Source organism: Thamnophis elegans, chromosome 8 (assembly GCF_009769535.1).
Source record: "Thamnophis elegans isolate rThaEle1 chromosome 8, rThaEle1.pri, whole genome shotgun sequence".
NCBI classification, from domain to species: Eukaryota; Metazoa; Chordata; class Lepidosauria; order Squamata; family Colubridae; genus Thamnophis; species Thamnophis elegans.
In genome coordinates this window covers 26,284,703-26,302,768 of record NC_045548.1, presented here as the reverse complement: position 1 = coordinate 26,302,768, position 18,066 = coordinate 26,284,703, and the positions used below count along the sequence as shown (strand labels likewise).

Sequence of the window (18,066 nt, the reverse complement as noted above, 5' to 3'; positions counted from 1 at the left end):
AAAAATGGTCATAAATCACTTTTTTCAGTGCCGTTGTAACTTTGAGTGGTCACTGAATAAACTATTGTAAGTCAAGGACTACCTGTAGTGTGTGTCTGAATGGAAAGTTCTTTATCTTTTCACTTCATTAAAAATTTCTGACAAATGTTGAATGTCTTAAAGCTCAAACTGTCTTTGTTGAGACAAAATGGCATGGCACTCCCTTATGCAAGCTTTTACATATGGTGAATTTATGGAAGAGCTAGATATATCATAAAAATATGCCCTGGCCAAAAATCTGGACTCTTTCTTGCATTGGGGAGGGAAGGGCGGGTAGGCGGGTACTGTTGAAGGACAAAATTAATGCTGTCGTTGCAGATTCTTTTTAAATTCCTGAACCTATCCTTTCAAAACAGTCCTAAGGTTTGCCCATTCCATTTTGAAATGTGGACCTTGCCATTCTACTTAAACTTGAGATGGCGCATGAGCCAATGGAGTTGTGCATTCTAGATTTAGTTCAGGAGTGTCAAACTCTAGGCTCAGGAGCAGAATCCAGCCTGCAGGGTGCTTAGATCTTGCCCACAGGGCAGCCCTGGAAACAGTGAAGGAGCAGACCACGGTGCCTTTGTCAGTGAAAATGGGCTCCCAAGCTCCATTTTTGGCTATGGCGGTCTCCTGCAAGCATCTGCCAACGAAAATGGAGCTCAGGTGCCCATTTTCACTGGCAGAGGTACTGCAGGCTACTACAGGCACCCCCAAAATAAGTGACAAGCTGACCACACCGACCCCGGCCATGTTCCCCCAGCCCCCCTGAGGTCAAACACAACCCTGATGTGGTCCTCAGTGAAATTGACTTTTATGCCCTGGTCTAGTTTAATACTGATGATTTTTTTAATGCAAACAGTTAACATTTCAACCAGTGCAACTTCCACTTGGTTGTCTATTCTTTAATGGCAGAAATTTAAAAAAAAATCCTATATCAACTACAGATTATAGCTTGACTCTAAATTCATTAAATATTTAGGTGGTGTGCTTGTGAGGGTAGATTTAGGTTTTTTTTAATGTGTTCTGCATTCTACATTTGGATTACACTTTGCGCTTTAACGTGTTTTCCCATAATTTCTTTTTGTTTAGAACTCCAATGTACAATATGATGGGGTGTTTTCTCCCTCTCCCTATGATTTAGATCCTGTAGAAGCCAAATATTTAGCAGTGTGGAAAAACCAGGAAATAGTTGCCCCGGAATGTTAATGGTTACAAGTGTGCAGCAGTATAAGTAATTGCAAAGAAATACATTACTAAAGAATGAAATGAAAAGTTGAACCCACATTAACAATGTGTCATTTTGCTTTTGCTGCTGTTTGCAAATTCCCCCTCCACTGTTATATTATTTCTGCAGCATTTGCTGAATATGCACCACCTTCACCTTTTTTGCTATAGTCACACACCAGTGTACAGAAATGAATGATCTGTTTAGTTTTTCCTGAGCTTCCAGCATTCATTGGTTAATGTTTATTTCCTGCTTTAGCAAACCAGATCACAGTGATGATGTCAGCACTCCAGCTTGAACAGATCAAACGCTGCATATAAGAAAGATAACTTTATTAGATAAATAAATTAATTAATCTGAAATCCCTTTCAGATTAAGTTTAAGATTGTAAAGGCACAAACTATGACTAAGAACTATATGAATGTAAGCAACAAAAAGAAGCCTTAGAAAATTAACATTAATTGTTTCCGTAACACTGTAACTAACTCCTGGAAGATTTGAAATTTCATTCCCTCTGTGTACTTGAGTACAGAATGTTAATGGAATAATAAGAAATGAAAATATTGAAAATGAAGAGAAAGACCTGATAAATTGTTAGCCTTTCAACTAAAACAGAAAAAAACCAAAATATAATAATCAAGGAAGTACTGGTTTAACAAATCAATATTTTTTTAAAAAAAATACTATATGTTTTATCCTACTTACAGATGGTTATATAGATTTTTTCTAATAAAATTGTTTATAAAATTACACTTTCCAGAAATAAAAATACTACCATATTAAATCTATGAACACAAGAAAACTTCCTAGTCCTGATGGTTATCGAGTAGAATAGTACAAGATATACATTATTTTTTGTCTCTATTAACACTGAATATACTCATTATACTTTGTACCAAAATACTTTGGCCACCTAATGAGAAGCAATGAGAATGAGAACGATTGTGGGCAAAAGAAGGGGAACAATTGAGGGCAAAAGAAGAAGGGGACAGGAGAAAAAGAGGTGGCTGGATGGAATCACTGAAGCAATTGGTGAGAGCTTAAATGAGGGATGGTAGATAGTAGAGAACATAAAGGCCTGGAGGAACGTTGTCCATGAGGTCCTGATGGGTCGGACATGACTTTGCAACTAACAACAACAACACTGAATGTTTATATTTTTTTCCAAGCTTTAAAAAACAATGAAGACTGGTCAAAAGTCTACTAATTGGCTAAGATGTTAGCTGATTTCTTTGTTTAATGTTGATGCCAAATTTTTGACATGTAGAGTACACATTACTTCTAATTCACCATTTTGTGCTATTAGGTTTTATCAAAAGGCAAAAAGGTTTTGATAATATTAACATTAAGTGATTAATAGATATAAATTAGCAACAGATTTCTGCATCAATCACGGTGCAGAAAAAGCTATTGATATGGCACAGTGGAAGGTTTTGAAGCCCATTTTGTGCAAATACGGATTTCCTTTTCTTTCTAGTAATTAAATTAAATGTGGTTTTGCATCTTTCATGAAAGATTATAACAAATGAAATTATCTCTTGATCATGGATTGATGCATTTTAACTATTCTTAAATTAAGACTGATAAGAACCATTGAAGACTGATAAAAACCAATGGCCTCTCTTATCAGGTAACTGGAAGACCTTTTTAGCATAACAGTAGTTCGAATTATTACATGCTGATAATTTACTTTAAAATATCATTATAAAATGGGTTGATGTAGCACAATCATTTGGCAAATTATCAGAGTATTCAGTTCATTGATGTTTCATCTCTTATCTATATGTTCTAAGGTATCTTTAAAATGTGTAACAAAATTTTATTTAGAATTTTACATCTTATATATCTCAGAATAATTAACCAAGGATACTTTTTCATTTTGTAAATATATCAGTTTATTTCCTTTATGTTATTATAAATGGTTAAAATCCTACTGAAATTATGGGAAAACATATTATAAAGTAAATAATATTTGCATTTGCAATATTCCTATGTTAACATCTTGAAGAAACTCTATGTTGCCAAATTATTAATAAAGTATTAGAAAAATAATCTTACAGTTACTATACAATGTCTGAAGTATTGCTAAAGTGGATATTGGTTATTCGCAAAAAGTTTGGTAGAATTATAATATCCCATATTAATGAATCAGTGGATAAAGTGTGTTTCCAATGTTTCTAAATGAAATTTACAGTTTTTCACTGAAACAGAGATTTCATTGGAGGTGTAAATTGATGTAGGACACATCTACACCAGGGGTGAAATTCAGCAAGTTCTGACAGGTTCTGGAGAACCGGTAGCGGAAATTTTGAGTAGTTCGGAGAACTGGCAAATAGCACCTCTGGCTGGCCCCAGAGTGGCGTGGGAATGGAGATTTTGCAGTATCCTTCCCTTGCCAGGCCCACCAAGCCACGCCCACAAAACTAGTAGTAAAAAATTGAATTTCACCACTGATCTACATATATGATATTAAGTAGTATGACTGCTGTTCTGTTTCCTAATGTGTTTATAATACTTTGGTTTTGGAAAGAGTAATGTAGGTTTCTAAAGTGTGTGTGATTTTCAATCAAATAGACCATGTTTGGGATTTTCTGTATTGAAAAAACTATGGAATTAGCACAATGAGGTATAACAAAAAAGAGTAGTTTTACAGTGGAAAAGCAGTGCCACCCTGGATTTTAGACTGGGATTGATATATCTTTGCTCTCTGCTTCTGAACCGTCTCTTCATCTATGCAATGAAATGCAATTAACATTGTTCCATGTGATTCACACTTGCTTTAGAAACCGACCTTTCGAAAAATAAATATATTTTATGGGGTTTTTTCCCTTTCATTTCCTTTTTATCCTTTCTGCATACTCAAGCGATAACAAACGGTACTCGTGTAAAAAGAGGAAGAACCTGAGTTTTCATTTTCTTGGAAAACTTTAGAAAAGTACAGCAAAATGCGGGCGGGGGGGGGAGGACGTGGGAGTAGACGGATGAGTATGGGCTTCTGGACCTCAGTGCCACGCAGGGCAGGGCTCCTTCTGGTTTCTAGTTACTTAGAAACTCGGGGCTTTCTTCGAGGGAGGCGGGGGAGGGGGCGGCGTTTTGGAAATCTACATTAATTCATATGTTCTGGCAGGAGGAAGAGCTTCGTCTCGCCTGCCCGGCAATCCGTAACAAGGGAACGGGCTCTTAAAGGGCAAGGCCATGCCTTGGCTGGCTTGACAGAGTCCTTTGATCCAAAGAAGCCAAAGGCTTCCCGTAGGAGACAACTTGTCGGTCGCCAGGCGTTGAGGAAGACATGCGCGTCCCATAATGGAGATAAAGGATTCGGGCAGCGTGGTGCTGACAGCCTACCATTCTTACACTCCATCCCGGCTGCCGAGCAGGGTGGAGCAGAGCTTCGTTCCAGAGAGTCCCCCAAGCCGCTCTTCTCTCAGGTAAAGCGGAATGGGAGGGGGGAAGCGCTTGGTCCGGCCAGACGTGCTTTTTCTTTTTCTTTTTTGCTTTGGCGGTCGCCTCTGGACGCTGCCATTGCGGGGGAGTTTTGAGTCGCCCTTCGGGAGGAATCCCAGCCCAGCCACCACCACCACCCCCTTGGCCGCTGTCTTTCAGTCAGGAGCTGCAGTTTGTTGCGCCGGCTTTTATCGCCCTTCCGCTCTAACCCGAGAGAGCCCGTCCAGCTGAAAGAATGTGCGGTTCTTCTGGTGGTGCCCCTGGCGAGGGGAAGCGGTGTGTTTGTGTGTGTGTGTGTGAGTGTGTGTGTGTAGCAAATAGCCCAACGGCTCCGTTTCAAGGCACCGGACAGAGCTTGCAGATCAAGTTTGTTTGCTAGCCGAGATTAGCCTCGAGATAACCTAAAAAAAGTAATGAGGGGACAGAGAGCGGAAAGGACGCGGAAATGGTCACTTATTAAGAAGAAGTTGTTAGGGAATCGGCTGGCAGACGGACAGTCCCCTCGCCTTCAAACAACCCCAGCTATTCTCTCTCCCCATCATTTCGGAACTAGGCTAATGAAAGTAGCAGCCGGAGAAATGATTTAGGATTGCGGTTGAAGGTTGCGCACCTGTTGATTTTATAAATACATCTGTCTGGATCTAATTTATAATGCTAAGTTGTGCACACACACAGACAAACACACACACAGTTTCTTTCTTCCCCTGCAAGGTAAAGAATTTCACAATATTCCTGTGTAACTTGGGGACATTCCTAGCATTTGTCCCAGATAAAATTGCTGATAAAGGAAATAGTTTGGGTAATATCTTCACCAGCAACACCTTTAGACTCAGTGAAGCTGACCTTTCTTCCCCTTGGCAATCTTGAATTTTCAAGATTCCCCTCTGCAATTTCCCCTCTGCAAATTGAAACAATTATAAAACAGAGATGGTAAGATTAAAGTTATTGCACCTCATCCTTGAAGTGTGAATATTGGTTGCTTCAAGAATCAAAGGTAACAGAATCACAATATCGCAATGTTCCAGACCTAATACTGGTATTAGCAATAAATTAGTTTATTAATGGGATGCAATTTATTCGCTCATGCTGCTTACTCAGCACTTTAACGATGACCAGTATAAACATGCCATGGCCAAACTAACCTATCAAATAGCTTATCACAACAGGTTCAACATTTGGATAGGGTAGTTTCCAATTGGACTTTTTAAATAGCTTTTTAAAGCCTCTTCTTTCTCTTGTTCTGATTTTTCTATCCTTTCTATCCTTTTTATGATGTTCATAAAAAGACACTATTTTATTATAATTCTATATTTGTATACTTTATAGTTAAAGACACTGCATGCAATAGAAGTTTCAGTTTAAGAATTGGCATTATTATAACAGCTGTATTATGTATGTGTATTTGTATAATATCTGTTAGCTGCCTGTATAATCTAGAATTGGTTGCAGAGGAAAGAAATAGTATATTCCAGGTACAATAACCTGGATCTTCCAGATGTTTTGCATCAATCATATGTTAGTATGTTGCATTGCTCAGGTTTAGTTTTTTCTCTTCATTTTTGGCATAAGAAGGAGAAATTTAATGCATTTAAACATCTAAGACCCTAATGTTGGCGAAAAAAGAGAGAGTTTGTTAATAAAATAGATAGCTGTTGTTTATCTTACAGTACCAACCTGGACCATGGAGGAGTGTGTGTGTGTGTGTATCGCACATGTATATGTGTAAAACATTGGGAAGGGAAGTATTGAATATCTGGAATTATAAATTGACATAATTCTTGTAGTGCACTTACATATAAGGAATGTACCACCTCAGCCCAAAGGTAAACTATTTAAACTATTACTGTTTGTTTTGTATATCTCTGCCTGTTCTTTGAGGAGTACAAGATGATGTAATGTAAGGTCAGCCTCTCATTTATCTTCATTCTGTTCCTGTGAGATAGGCTGGAGGAAGAGAAAAGGACTAGCTAAAAGTCAGGCTAGAGGATTTTCTGATTAAATAATGGCTTCAAATTGTATCTTCCTGGTCCAGTTTAAGATTGGATCTCAAGAGAGAGAAAAAGAAGTGTTGCCTAGAACTGATAGAAGGTAGTATAGATAGTCCTCACTTACTGACTGCCTCGTTCAGCAACTGTTCAAAGTTATCATGGTGCTGAAAAAAATAACTTGATGATCTATGGCTGCATTTACAACCTTTATAGTATCCCTCAGTCATATGATTGCCATTGCAGTTTATTAATACATGACCTGTGCTTAACTTATTGACGTCGTTCCCCAGTGCAGAATGGCAAAAATGAAAAACAAGGGATGAGAAAGAGGTGCAATTGGGAATGCCCATGAAAAGCAATGTGCTGCCAGTGACAGCTCCAGCACACTATGTAAACAGCCTGTTGTATTCCCCATTGTGTGTCTGCTTACTCTCTTGTAATCCCTTCCTCTCCAATACCTGTGGGCTATAGAGGTGGCAGGAAAAAAAATTCTAATATTTCCTGTGTCTGATCTTGTTATTCCCTTCCACAAAGCAAAGAGATTGTAGAGAAAGGGATTACAAAAGAGTAAGCAAGCATACAATGGGTACTACACCAGGCTATTTATAGAGTGTACTTATGGCTGCAGGTGCCAGCTCACTGGTATTGATGCATATGCCCCATTATATGCCAGCTTATTCTTTTGTAAAACAAACATCAGTTCACTAATGTTAATTATCCATGTCAGTAAGTGGAAAATCATGTGATTGTGACTGTGCTTTCCAGTTTGAAACTGACAAGACTAATCAGTTTTACATTTATTTTCTTTTTGCTTCCTAACAACTATCTCACCCTCACCCTCAGGGTGAACATTCCAAAGGCTGGGGGAATTGTTAGGAGTTACTATTTAGCAGCTACTTCACTTATTAATGGAGTTATTGATTCCCAACTGTGGCTGCTAAATGAGGACTACTAGTATTCCTATGCATTTTTGTTACTATTGTTGATTCTGTTTAGGAACAGAAACACTATACAAAAAGAAGCTATATATAAAGCTTCTCCAAACTTGTGTCCTTCACACTATTTGGGACTACAACTTTGAAAACTCCATTAGAACACTTTCTTTTTATCCTGCCAATCAATTAAGATCCAATGATCTCATTCACCAGGCAACCCTAGAGAGGGTATTCTCAGTAAAAGCACTCCAGTTGTGGAATTTCCTCTTTGTTCAGTTATGATTGGCACAGAGCCTTATGAGATTTTCGTGCCAGTTTAAGACATTCACTCAGCCTTTTGTTTCAATTTAAATGTACTGTGCCACATTTATTGTTTTGTATTCTGATTTTCGCCCATAGTGCTTACTGTTATTTGATTCACCTCCCAAATGATCAAAACATATTCATTCACTTATTGTTGAAACTTATTATTATTAGCCAGAAAGGAGAGGGAAAGGAAATTAAATCTGAAAGTTCTCTCTATGATTTCCCCCTACCCTACTAAAAGAGACCCCTTCCTATTTGTGTAAAGAACAATCTGGATTCAATTTAAAAGTATGATTTTGTTCCTAAAGTACCAGTTAAGGAGAATCAGTTTACATGCTTTCCAAAACAGATTCAAAATTGGCTAGAATTGTAAACTTTCTGAAATATGCCCAAAGAGTTACAATATGATATACAATCTGTAACAAATATATGTGTAAGTAAATGTTATAACAGGGGGTCTATGTGAGATAATACAAGTAACACGTTTCATGAGTTCCTGCAAAATTCAGAACACCAACAGGGCTTTGGAATGGCTGTCCTAGTGAGGTTGCCCACTTCCTGCAGCTGTCTGGTTGCAATAGCTAGTTATTGCCATATGGGCAGTCAGAAACTCCATCTGTGTTTCCAAAACATGCTGTGCAAGGTTATATTACCTCAGCATTGGCCTAGCGGAATGCAGAATGCATGAAACAAATGAACTGGTGGTGTCAGACTTCAAAAGACTAGATGCATGAATGTTTTTCAAATCTTTTTTAAATAAATACTGTCATATTCTCTTACTCTCTTCCTTATTTACGGTTCCTATTGGTTCATTTGCAGACAATAATCTGGATCAAATCTTTTATAGTAGTATTAATAATTATCTAACAAAACATTAGAGAACATACAAAAATATCAGATTTGAAATTTGAAGTTAAAAGATTATGGCATAAACTGGTATGGGTGATCCCAATGGTTATTGGCATTCTTTGTACCAAATGAAACTATCTTGGACAGAACTTAGAAAATCTGCTTATTGACAACGTTTTCATCTGTCAGTTACAAAATGCCACACTGGTGGGATCCACACATATATTATGCATCTTAGTTTGTGGAAAGAACTTGATGCATATGAAGACCAGTTAAAGTACTGGCATCTGTGATTTTATATTGTTGTGCTTAAAATAATCATCTGAGAACAGAATCTTGGAGTCCTTTTGCTTGTGTTTGCTGCGTAAGTAAAAACTTTAATGTGGAATTATTGGAAAATTTTTACATCTATGTCCAAAATTACTGAATTAAGTATGTGTCACATTGTGTTAGTGTACAACATTACATACAGAAACAAAGCTTTTTAAATTCAGACAATAGGTTTTCCAAAATTGAGATGACTTTTACCTGTACAGCCAAAGTTTCATTTCAACAGAATAGTTATGCCTGAAATTAATGATGAACCGATGATATGTCATGACAGGTCTAAAGAATAGCCTGTGTGAAATTTCTACAGCTGAAGCATCATGCTGTGTTGTACCAAGGAGATTTGCACTTTGGCAGTGATTTGCCCTGACCAGAAGTAGAGGAAGGACCTTCACTGTGTCAACTGGCAGCTGATTTCTAGAAATTGCAGAAATCTCTCCATTTATTTTTACAAAATAATACTGCTGTTCTGTCTTTTAGAGGCAAGAGGCACTTTATCAGAATGTTTTGAAACATGAACCATGAAACTCAAAAATGCTGTTGAAGCAAAAGACTTCTTTGAAATTGTACCATGTGTTTTTTTTTCTATTCCATCATCTTAAAAGCTGTAAAGTAGACAGCTTTCCAGATTTCAGCTGCCGAAATTTAGTATTAACTCTTAATGTTAATAATGATTCATTGAAACAAGAAAGTGTCAAACCATGGTTTTTGAAGATAAAGCACACATGACATCAGCTATGCTTTAGTCAACAAATGCAAAGACTTCTGGACAATTCCTTCTGTCTTCACTATAGTAAGAGAAACCAGTTTCATAGCTGCAGCTAGAATATCCTGTGTCTTTATAATTAACACCATCAGTATAAAATTCCTTATTCAAATATTTATAATATACAGTATATTTATGTTCATAAGTCTGAAAATATTAATAATTACCTTATTTAAGACAAGATGTAAATATGTCTATACAATCTTTGAAAATTGTTCGTAAAGAAGTTTATCTGATCTCACAGAGGTACAACACCTATCTGCTATTCATTAAGTATACCCCCCCCCCCGCCCCCAGACTTTCATACAAACAGCACATCCTCTTCAAGTAGGTGTTTCTTTTTACATGCTGGGATGAAATCGGATGTGTGAGGTCCTAAACACTTCCTCCAAATCATTTTGAAAGTACAGTACAAAAACTTTTAGTAGATAGGAAAAGCAAAACACGAATGATGATAAAGAATAAACCGCAAATGAGTATAAATTAGGGATAGATTAAGAATGAGCTGTGTTCATTTGTGATGCGATTAAACCAATATTGGCTCCAGCCAATATTGACCCCTCTGGGAAGAGATTTTGTGAATTGGTAGCTATCAGGAATAAGGCTGTTTCTTGCATTCCACATAATGTATTACTAACAGTTCTAATAAAAACTGAAAAACTCTCTGCTCCAACAAATGGTGTAAGGTTTCCTGCCTAAGCAGGGGGTTGGACTTGAAGATCTCCAAAGTCCCTTCCAACTCTATTATTCTATTCTAAATCGTAGAACCTGAGCAGATCTTAATAGACAGTGTTAGATTTCATGTTCTTTGTGTTGCATTTATAATAATAGAATAGTAGAAAATATGCTTCATAAAATTGGTTGTAAATATAAGATATTTATACTGCTGTGTATTAATATTTATATTGCTTTACACATTCTTTGAAAATATTTTTGTTTTAGGATTTGGCAATCCTGGATACTATTTTAGCTCCATGAATAAACTGCGAGGCTAGCATGTTTCAGAGGAAAAGTAGCAACAATGATCCTAAAATAACATATTAACTTGATGTGGCGAAAACAGAAGTCCAGCCTTTTTACCTCTACAGGAGTGGTTCTCAACCAGAGGTCCACTGAGGAGATGTGATGTCACAGGAAGTCCACAAAAGGTTGAAGAAATGTTATGATTTAAATTTTGAGTTAAGTCTTGGTGATTCATGGCCATGGTTCATGGCCACAAAAGGTATTCAAAGTGGCTCCATGGTGAAGAATACTGTTGAGAACTAGTGCTATATGGCTTTGGGAATAATACAGCTTTTTTCCTCTGCTTTCAGAATCAATGCATTTATTTTCATATATATATATAGCTTGCCATGCAAATCTTTTTTAAGTGTTAAGCAACAGTGAAAATGCAACATAAAATGTGACTAAATAAAACACATAAAGTTATATAATCATAGTCATCACATGACAAGTATAGGAATACTATCATGAAAAATGAGGATAGAAAAAAAATCCTGAAGTGTAATTATGTTGCCATATATATGGTAGGTTATCTGGAAGAAGGAAATATTACCTTCTATTTCATTTGTGCTTGTATGTATTTGGTTTTTAAATATATGGAAATAAAGCATGCATTCATAACTAGCAAATCATAAGTGCATAATGCTCTGGAAAAACTCATAAATCAAGTAGCAATTATGGATTGCTAATACATCAGTACCTTTGTGGAAATAAAATAAAGTGATGAACAATTCACAAAGCTGCAAATTTCAATGGGAAGTTGTTCTTAAATATTAGAAATACAGAAAAATCAATGTGAATTTGAAAACTGTAATTCTTACTGAAATATTTTCTTGAATTCACAACGTAATGGTTTCATAAAATATAAACAGAACTGACTTCATAATTCATTGCCGTCTTCTTTATTTTAAATTGTTTCTTATAAGCACAAGATTTTGGCAAACTTCCTTTGTTACTGTAATTGAGGATATTAATCTAACTTAAAATGATTCATCTATATTTCTTGAAGGAGGTTATTTCCAAATACATTTTTGGCTTTATCAGGTAGCTCTTTACAGAAATAAAATCAATATATCTACCAATATTAATTATTAATTATACATAGTGCTTTATATCATGAAATATGTGTTCGTCGCCTTTCTTTACATATTTCATAAACTCTTACACAGTGATAAAAATTAGCTCATAATGTCCCAGTTGAGAGAGAACAGTCATGGGGTTACAGTATCAGTACATTGGGTGAAAATAAGAAATGACATTTAATACTCACTCTTTTTATAATTGGATCATTGAGAAATGTATGTGTATATATATATATGGAAGTCAGTAAGAAGGTCACTTTAATGTGTGTTAGCTGATTTACAAAATATTTTATAAAGTGAAAAAAGCCTTAAATGAAGAGAGGGTTAAGGAATTTAAAGACTAAAAGGTAATATATGAAATGGTGTGTGGAAGAGGTGAAACAAGGGTCACTTTGAGAAATGAAAGGCCATTGAGAAGAATATTGGTGATGTAAACTAGTTTTAGATGTTTTCTTTTTCTTACTTCAAGCCTTTGTTTTGGGTTACTATTTAGTGCTTCCTTCTGCAGTCTGTATAATGTTGCTCATTCCAAAAGTGAATTATTTGGAGGATTTGTATGTGTGTGTATGCACACAAACACACATAAACATACCTATAACACAAAACATTCTTCAGATTATCTTCCATCTACCATTTGATTGACAAGCTGCAAAAGAAATTTGTTAGTTTAAACTGCAACTTTTCTAAAAGTATGGTCTAGGTATTGTCATAAACCAAGATGATAAATTAAGCAGCGCTTAAATTGCAGATTCCTGATTTGAGTGTCATAGGAAACCTTTGGTGTATATAAGAATTCAGGAAGGTGGGGTTGTTGTTGTTTTTGTTTATTCTCATCTGCAATAATTCACCGAAACCTGCGGTGAAATGAACAGCCCAGTTAAGGAATAGTAATGGCCAAATGTGATCCTTGACTTACAGCCATTCATTAGCAATCACTCAAAGTCACAATGACACTGAAACTGGCACTGACATGATCACTGCAGCATTCCAGAGGTCATGTGATCAGAATTCAGGCATTTAGCAATGATGGTAGCATCCCAAAGTCATATGATCATTTTTTGTGACCTACCCAGATAGCTTCTGACAAGCAGTCAATGGGAGAAACTGGATTGGTGTAATGATCACATGATTCATTTAACTGTGATTCACTTAACAACCATGGCAAAAAACATAGTAAACTAAGGCATGTCTCCTTAACAACTGCCTTGCTTAGTAGTGGAAATTCTGGTCCCAATTGTGGTTGTAATGTAAACACATTGCAAGGCTACTTTATCATGCAAACAGTTCATGGTATATTGTTTCATGAATGACCATTCCTATATATTTCGTTGACAAACATTGATATGGACAAAATCCACCAAGAAAATGAAAGGTTCTTTGGCTAATTTTCAGCAGCTTAGTTCTACAGTTCTAATTGTTATACAAATGATGTTAAGACCCCTTCTGTTGAGGTGCCCTGCAAACTGTCTTAGACTATTCTTGATGTTGAGTTCATTATACCATAAACTCCTCAGTAGACGGGACTGGAATTATTTCAAGTGTCACTTTTTGAAAGCGTATCAAAGTTAAATATAAACATGTGTTTTTCTTAATTATGCATTGGTTTAAAAAGCTATGTAATTTGGAAAAATAGATGAAATAAAACAAAAGTTGAGAAATATGAAATGTCTGTATTTCCGTTGGCTTGAGGAAATAGTAAATGGCTTGTTTTTTTTAAAAGAACAGGATGTAAAACTCACTTTTTAACGAGAATTTTGCAAGCCATTAGTTTATTTCAACTGCAAACTATTGTTAAATTATATAGGAAGTAATACTTTTAATTAAACCAGACAATGGTAGATTAAAATTTTCCTATACAATCTACATTCTTGGAGACACTGACTAAGTAAATGCAGTATTTATAGTCTTGATAGAATTTCATGTTATTATTGAACTTCTCTGGCTTCTTTAGCATTAGTGCCCTGCTGATTTCCCTGGTGCCTTCATATGCAGAACTTATGGGAAACATCTGGCAATGTCTTTTTGATCAGCTTGTTTGGTTAAACATTTGAGCAGCTGCCTTCCATTTATTTTAACAATGTCACTTCTATACATTGATTAAATGTGCTTGAGTTACTTGCAGAAAGAAGAAAAAGTTTATTTCCAAAAATGGATTCAAGTGTGTATATCATTATATTCCAATAATTTTATTAAGAATACTATTAAACATAAAAAACAAAGGTAACACATACATACATACATACATACATACATACATACATACATACATATGTGTGTGCATGCGTGCGTGCAGAGCTATTAAACATTACCACAAATACTATCCCTTATTTAAGTATCCAAATATAATGACGTAAATATTAGAAACTAATCCATTACAACACTGAACATTTCCAGAAGAGAAACTATCCAATCTAGATAACTATTACATATTACTAAAGGTAGCAATTCACAATCAAGCCAATTGTATTTTTGTAGTTATAAAAAAATTAAATGTACAAATTTAATAGAATTAAAAACATATCAGAGTTGTGGTACTAAGATGCAGTGGGTTTTAAGTGGATCACCATGTGACTGTGTCTGACTTTATGACATTTTTTACACAATCATTAAATAAATAGTAGTTAAAGAAGTCTGTTTTCTCCAATGGCATTTTTTCCTCTGAAAACCAGAAATAAAACCTGAAAACCCATACAATATGTTGAAAACCAGATTTAGGTGACTGAGAAATGCTACTAATGGCCATAAATGCACGCCAGTTTCCAAAATGCAATTACTAGACTGTTTGTCCATCAGAACTTTGGAAATACCATATTTTTCAGAGTATAACATGCACCATAGTATAAGAGGTACCAAGGTTTTGAAGAGGCAATTTTTTAAAAAAAGTAGGTAGGTAAAGATAGGGATAGAGAGGGGGAGAAAGAAAGATAAATACAGTAGGTAGGTAGATAGGTAGAGAGAGTAGGTAGGTAGGTAGGTAGGTAGGTAGGTAAGTAGGTAAGTAGGTAAGTAGGTAGGTAGATAAAGGGATATATAGAGAGATAAATAGACAGATAGAGAAATACAGACAGTAGGTAGGGAGAGAGAGTGTATGGAGGTAGGTAGGTAGAGGGATAGAGAGAGAGAGATACAGTAGATAGGTAGGGAAAGGGATAGAGAGAGAGAAATAGAGAGAGAGAAATACAGTAGATAGATAGGGAGAGAGAGTAGATAGGTAGGTAGATAGAGGGAGAGAGAAATAGAGTAGGTAGGTAGGGAGAGAGAGAGAGTAGGTGGGTAGGTAGGTAGGTAGAGGGATAGAGAGAGAGAGAGAGAGAGAAATAGAGAGAGAGAGAGAAATACAGTAGGTAGGTAGGGAGAGAGAGAGGGTAGGTAGGTAGGTAGGTAGGTAGGTAGATGTTTCCAGGTGTATTTATCCATGTGCTGGAGAAGGAAATTGCTGACAAACCTTAAGACTTTGGCACAGCACTTGATCAATGTAATTCTCATCAGTTAAAGAGCTTTCCAAAAGGAAAAAGAAAAGTTTTTGCACTCTGCAAACCTCCCCAAAATGGCCCTTTTTTTCAAATAAAAAGCATGAATAGCCTTGAGAGGGGGGCTTGTAGAATGCTCCCGGGGGGGGGGGGGCAAAAAACTGCTTGTTTTTCGCAAAAACGGGCCTGTTTTTTGTCAAAAAAAATTGCATGCATAGCCTTATGGAAGCTTATAAAGTGCTGCTGGGGGCTGGGGGGGGCAAAAATGGTCCATGTTTTGCTCATTTGTGCCCTCCCCAGCTCCCAGGAGCTCTCTGAAAGCCTTCATAAGGCTATGCACGGCCATTTTGGTGAAGGGGCGGGGCTTTTGGAGGCAAAAATGCTGTATTCGATGTATAAGACGCACCCAGATTTTCAGCCTCTTTTTTGAGGAAAAAAGGTGGGTCTTATACTCTGAAACATACGGTAGTTATAAGCAGCTCTGCTACATTAAGCCATCTTCTTGTTTCCTTTCTTAGTAAATAGATTGAAGGGAAACTCATTCAGAGCCTTGTAAAAAACCAATCATTGTTCAAAGGGTTATATCAGGGGTGTCAAACTCATGTCGTTATGGCTGTATCACATGACATATTAGAACTTCCCCCACCCTTCGCTAAACCAGACGTGGGTGTGGCCAGCACATGATGCATCTGGCCCATGGGCTAGAGTTTGACAGGTTTGGGTTATATGGTGCTATACCCATGAAGTTCATGTGTGAAGCCTACCACCAACATTTGTAAACCATGGTTTTCTTAAATTTAATAATTTCATAAATTTGTTCTGAAAAAAAATATTATAAATTTCTTAGATAGGAAGCTTCATTTTTTGCTAGGGAATGAGATTTTAATAATTTAAAAATATTTAATAAGATATAACTTTTCACAAGTTAAAGAATACCTAGTTTTGCCTTTTAGCCTGTTTTAAGCCTTCTAATTTGACTGCAAACTGGAGTACATAATTAAACAACTGATTTATTACAAATTCACAATTTACTTTCCTACTAGCCTCATACTACTACTTCAAAATGGATCTCTTCTTCAGATGTTAAAGTTTATATAAATTAAAAACAGTAATACATTGTTCTAATTCTCTATTTCTGCATAAACACTGAAAAATACACTATTATGAAAAATAGAAAATTTATAGTATTTATTGTAAATTCAAATGAAAAGTCATTAAGTAGTTATTGGATGGTGTGGGCAATGCCCACTTAAATTATTCCAGGAATTTTGTGTTGCTAATAACAGCTTCCTTTTAGACTAAGCCTGCCAACTGCAACTAAGCCTGTGTAGGCTGACAAAGTGAATTCCTGGCTGTATCAGAATATAGAGGGTTAGACTGCATTGCATTCTCAGTGATTGTTTTAGATGAGATTTTTTTAAAAAAAATCAGGATAGATTTTAATATTTTATTCTATCTTAAAGTGTCTATTTATTTTTTATTTATTGAGCTTATATTCTATCTAAATTTCAAAAGACTGCTTTAGGACTGAAAAGACTATAAGAAACTGTGAATGCTCCCTTTCACGTCTACATTCTATGTGTGTCTCAGTGATCTTGGACTGCAGTAAGGCATTTGATAAGGTAGACCATAACCTACTACTAGAATGTGGGTTAGACAGCATCACTACCAGATGGATTTGTAACTGGCTGACCAACTGCACTCAACATGTAGTCCTCAATGGAACTGCATCTTCATGGAGGGAAGTATGCAGTGGAGTACTCCAAGGCTCTGTTTTGGGCCCAGTACTCTTCAACATCTTCATCAATGATTTGGATGAGGGAATAAATGGGGAACTCATCAAATTTGCAGATGACACCAAGCTGGCAGGAATAGCCAACACTCCAGAAGATAGGCTAAAGATACAGAAGGATCTTGACAAACTTGGGCACTATCTAATAAAATGAAATTCAGTGGTGAAAAGAGTAAGGTTTTACATTTAGGTAACAAAAAGGAAATGCACAGGTACAGTATAGGTGGTACCTTGCTCAACAGTAGTAACTGTGAAAGGGATCTTGGAGTCCTAGTGGACAACCATTTAAATATGAGCCAGCAGTGTGCAGCAGCTGCCAAAAAAAGCCAACACAGTTCTAGGCTGCATAAACAGAGGGATAGAATCGAGATCATGTGAAGTGTTAATACTTTATAATGCCTTGGTAAGCCATACTTGGAATATTGCATTCAGTTTTGGTCACCATGATGTGGAGAAAAGATGTGGAGACTCTGGAAAGAGTGCAGAGAAGAGCAACAAAGATAATTAGGGGACTGGGGACTAAAACATATGAAGAATGGTTGCAGGAACTGGGTATGTCTAGTTTAATAGAAAGAAGAACTAGGGGAGACATGATAGCAGTGTTCCAATATCTCAGGGGTTACCACAAAGAAGAGGGAGTCAAACTATTTTCTAAGGCACCTGAGAGTAGAACAAGAAGCAATGGCTGGAAACTAATCAAGGAGAGAAGCAACTTAGAACTGAGGAGAAATTTCCTGACAGAACAATTAATCAGTGGAACAGCTTGCCTTCAGAAGATGTGAATGCCCCAACACTGGAAGTCTTTAAGAAGATGTTGGATAGCCATTTGTCTGGAATAGTATAGGGTTTCCTGCCT

The 18,066-nt window shown here is 36.4% G+C and overlaps 1 protein-coding gene across 1 annotated transcript in view; it reads left to right on the top strand.

The window, feature by feature from the left end:
- The first annotated feature begins 4,337 nt into the window (after positions 1-4,337).
- The window catches only part of ARHGAP28 (Rho GTPase activating protein 28), an 84,463-nt gene continuing 70,734 nt past the window's right edge, over positions 4,338-18,066 (top strand). Inside the window, exon 1 of the mRNA XM_032222369.1 lies at positions 4,338-4,677. Coding sequence (XP_032078260.1) covers positions 4,553-4,677 — 125 coding nt within the window. The 5' untranslated portion in view covers positions 4,338-4,552. The remainder of the gene's footprint in view (positions 4,678-18,066) is intronic.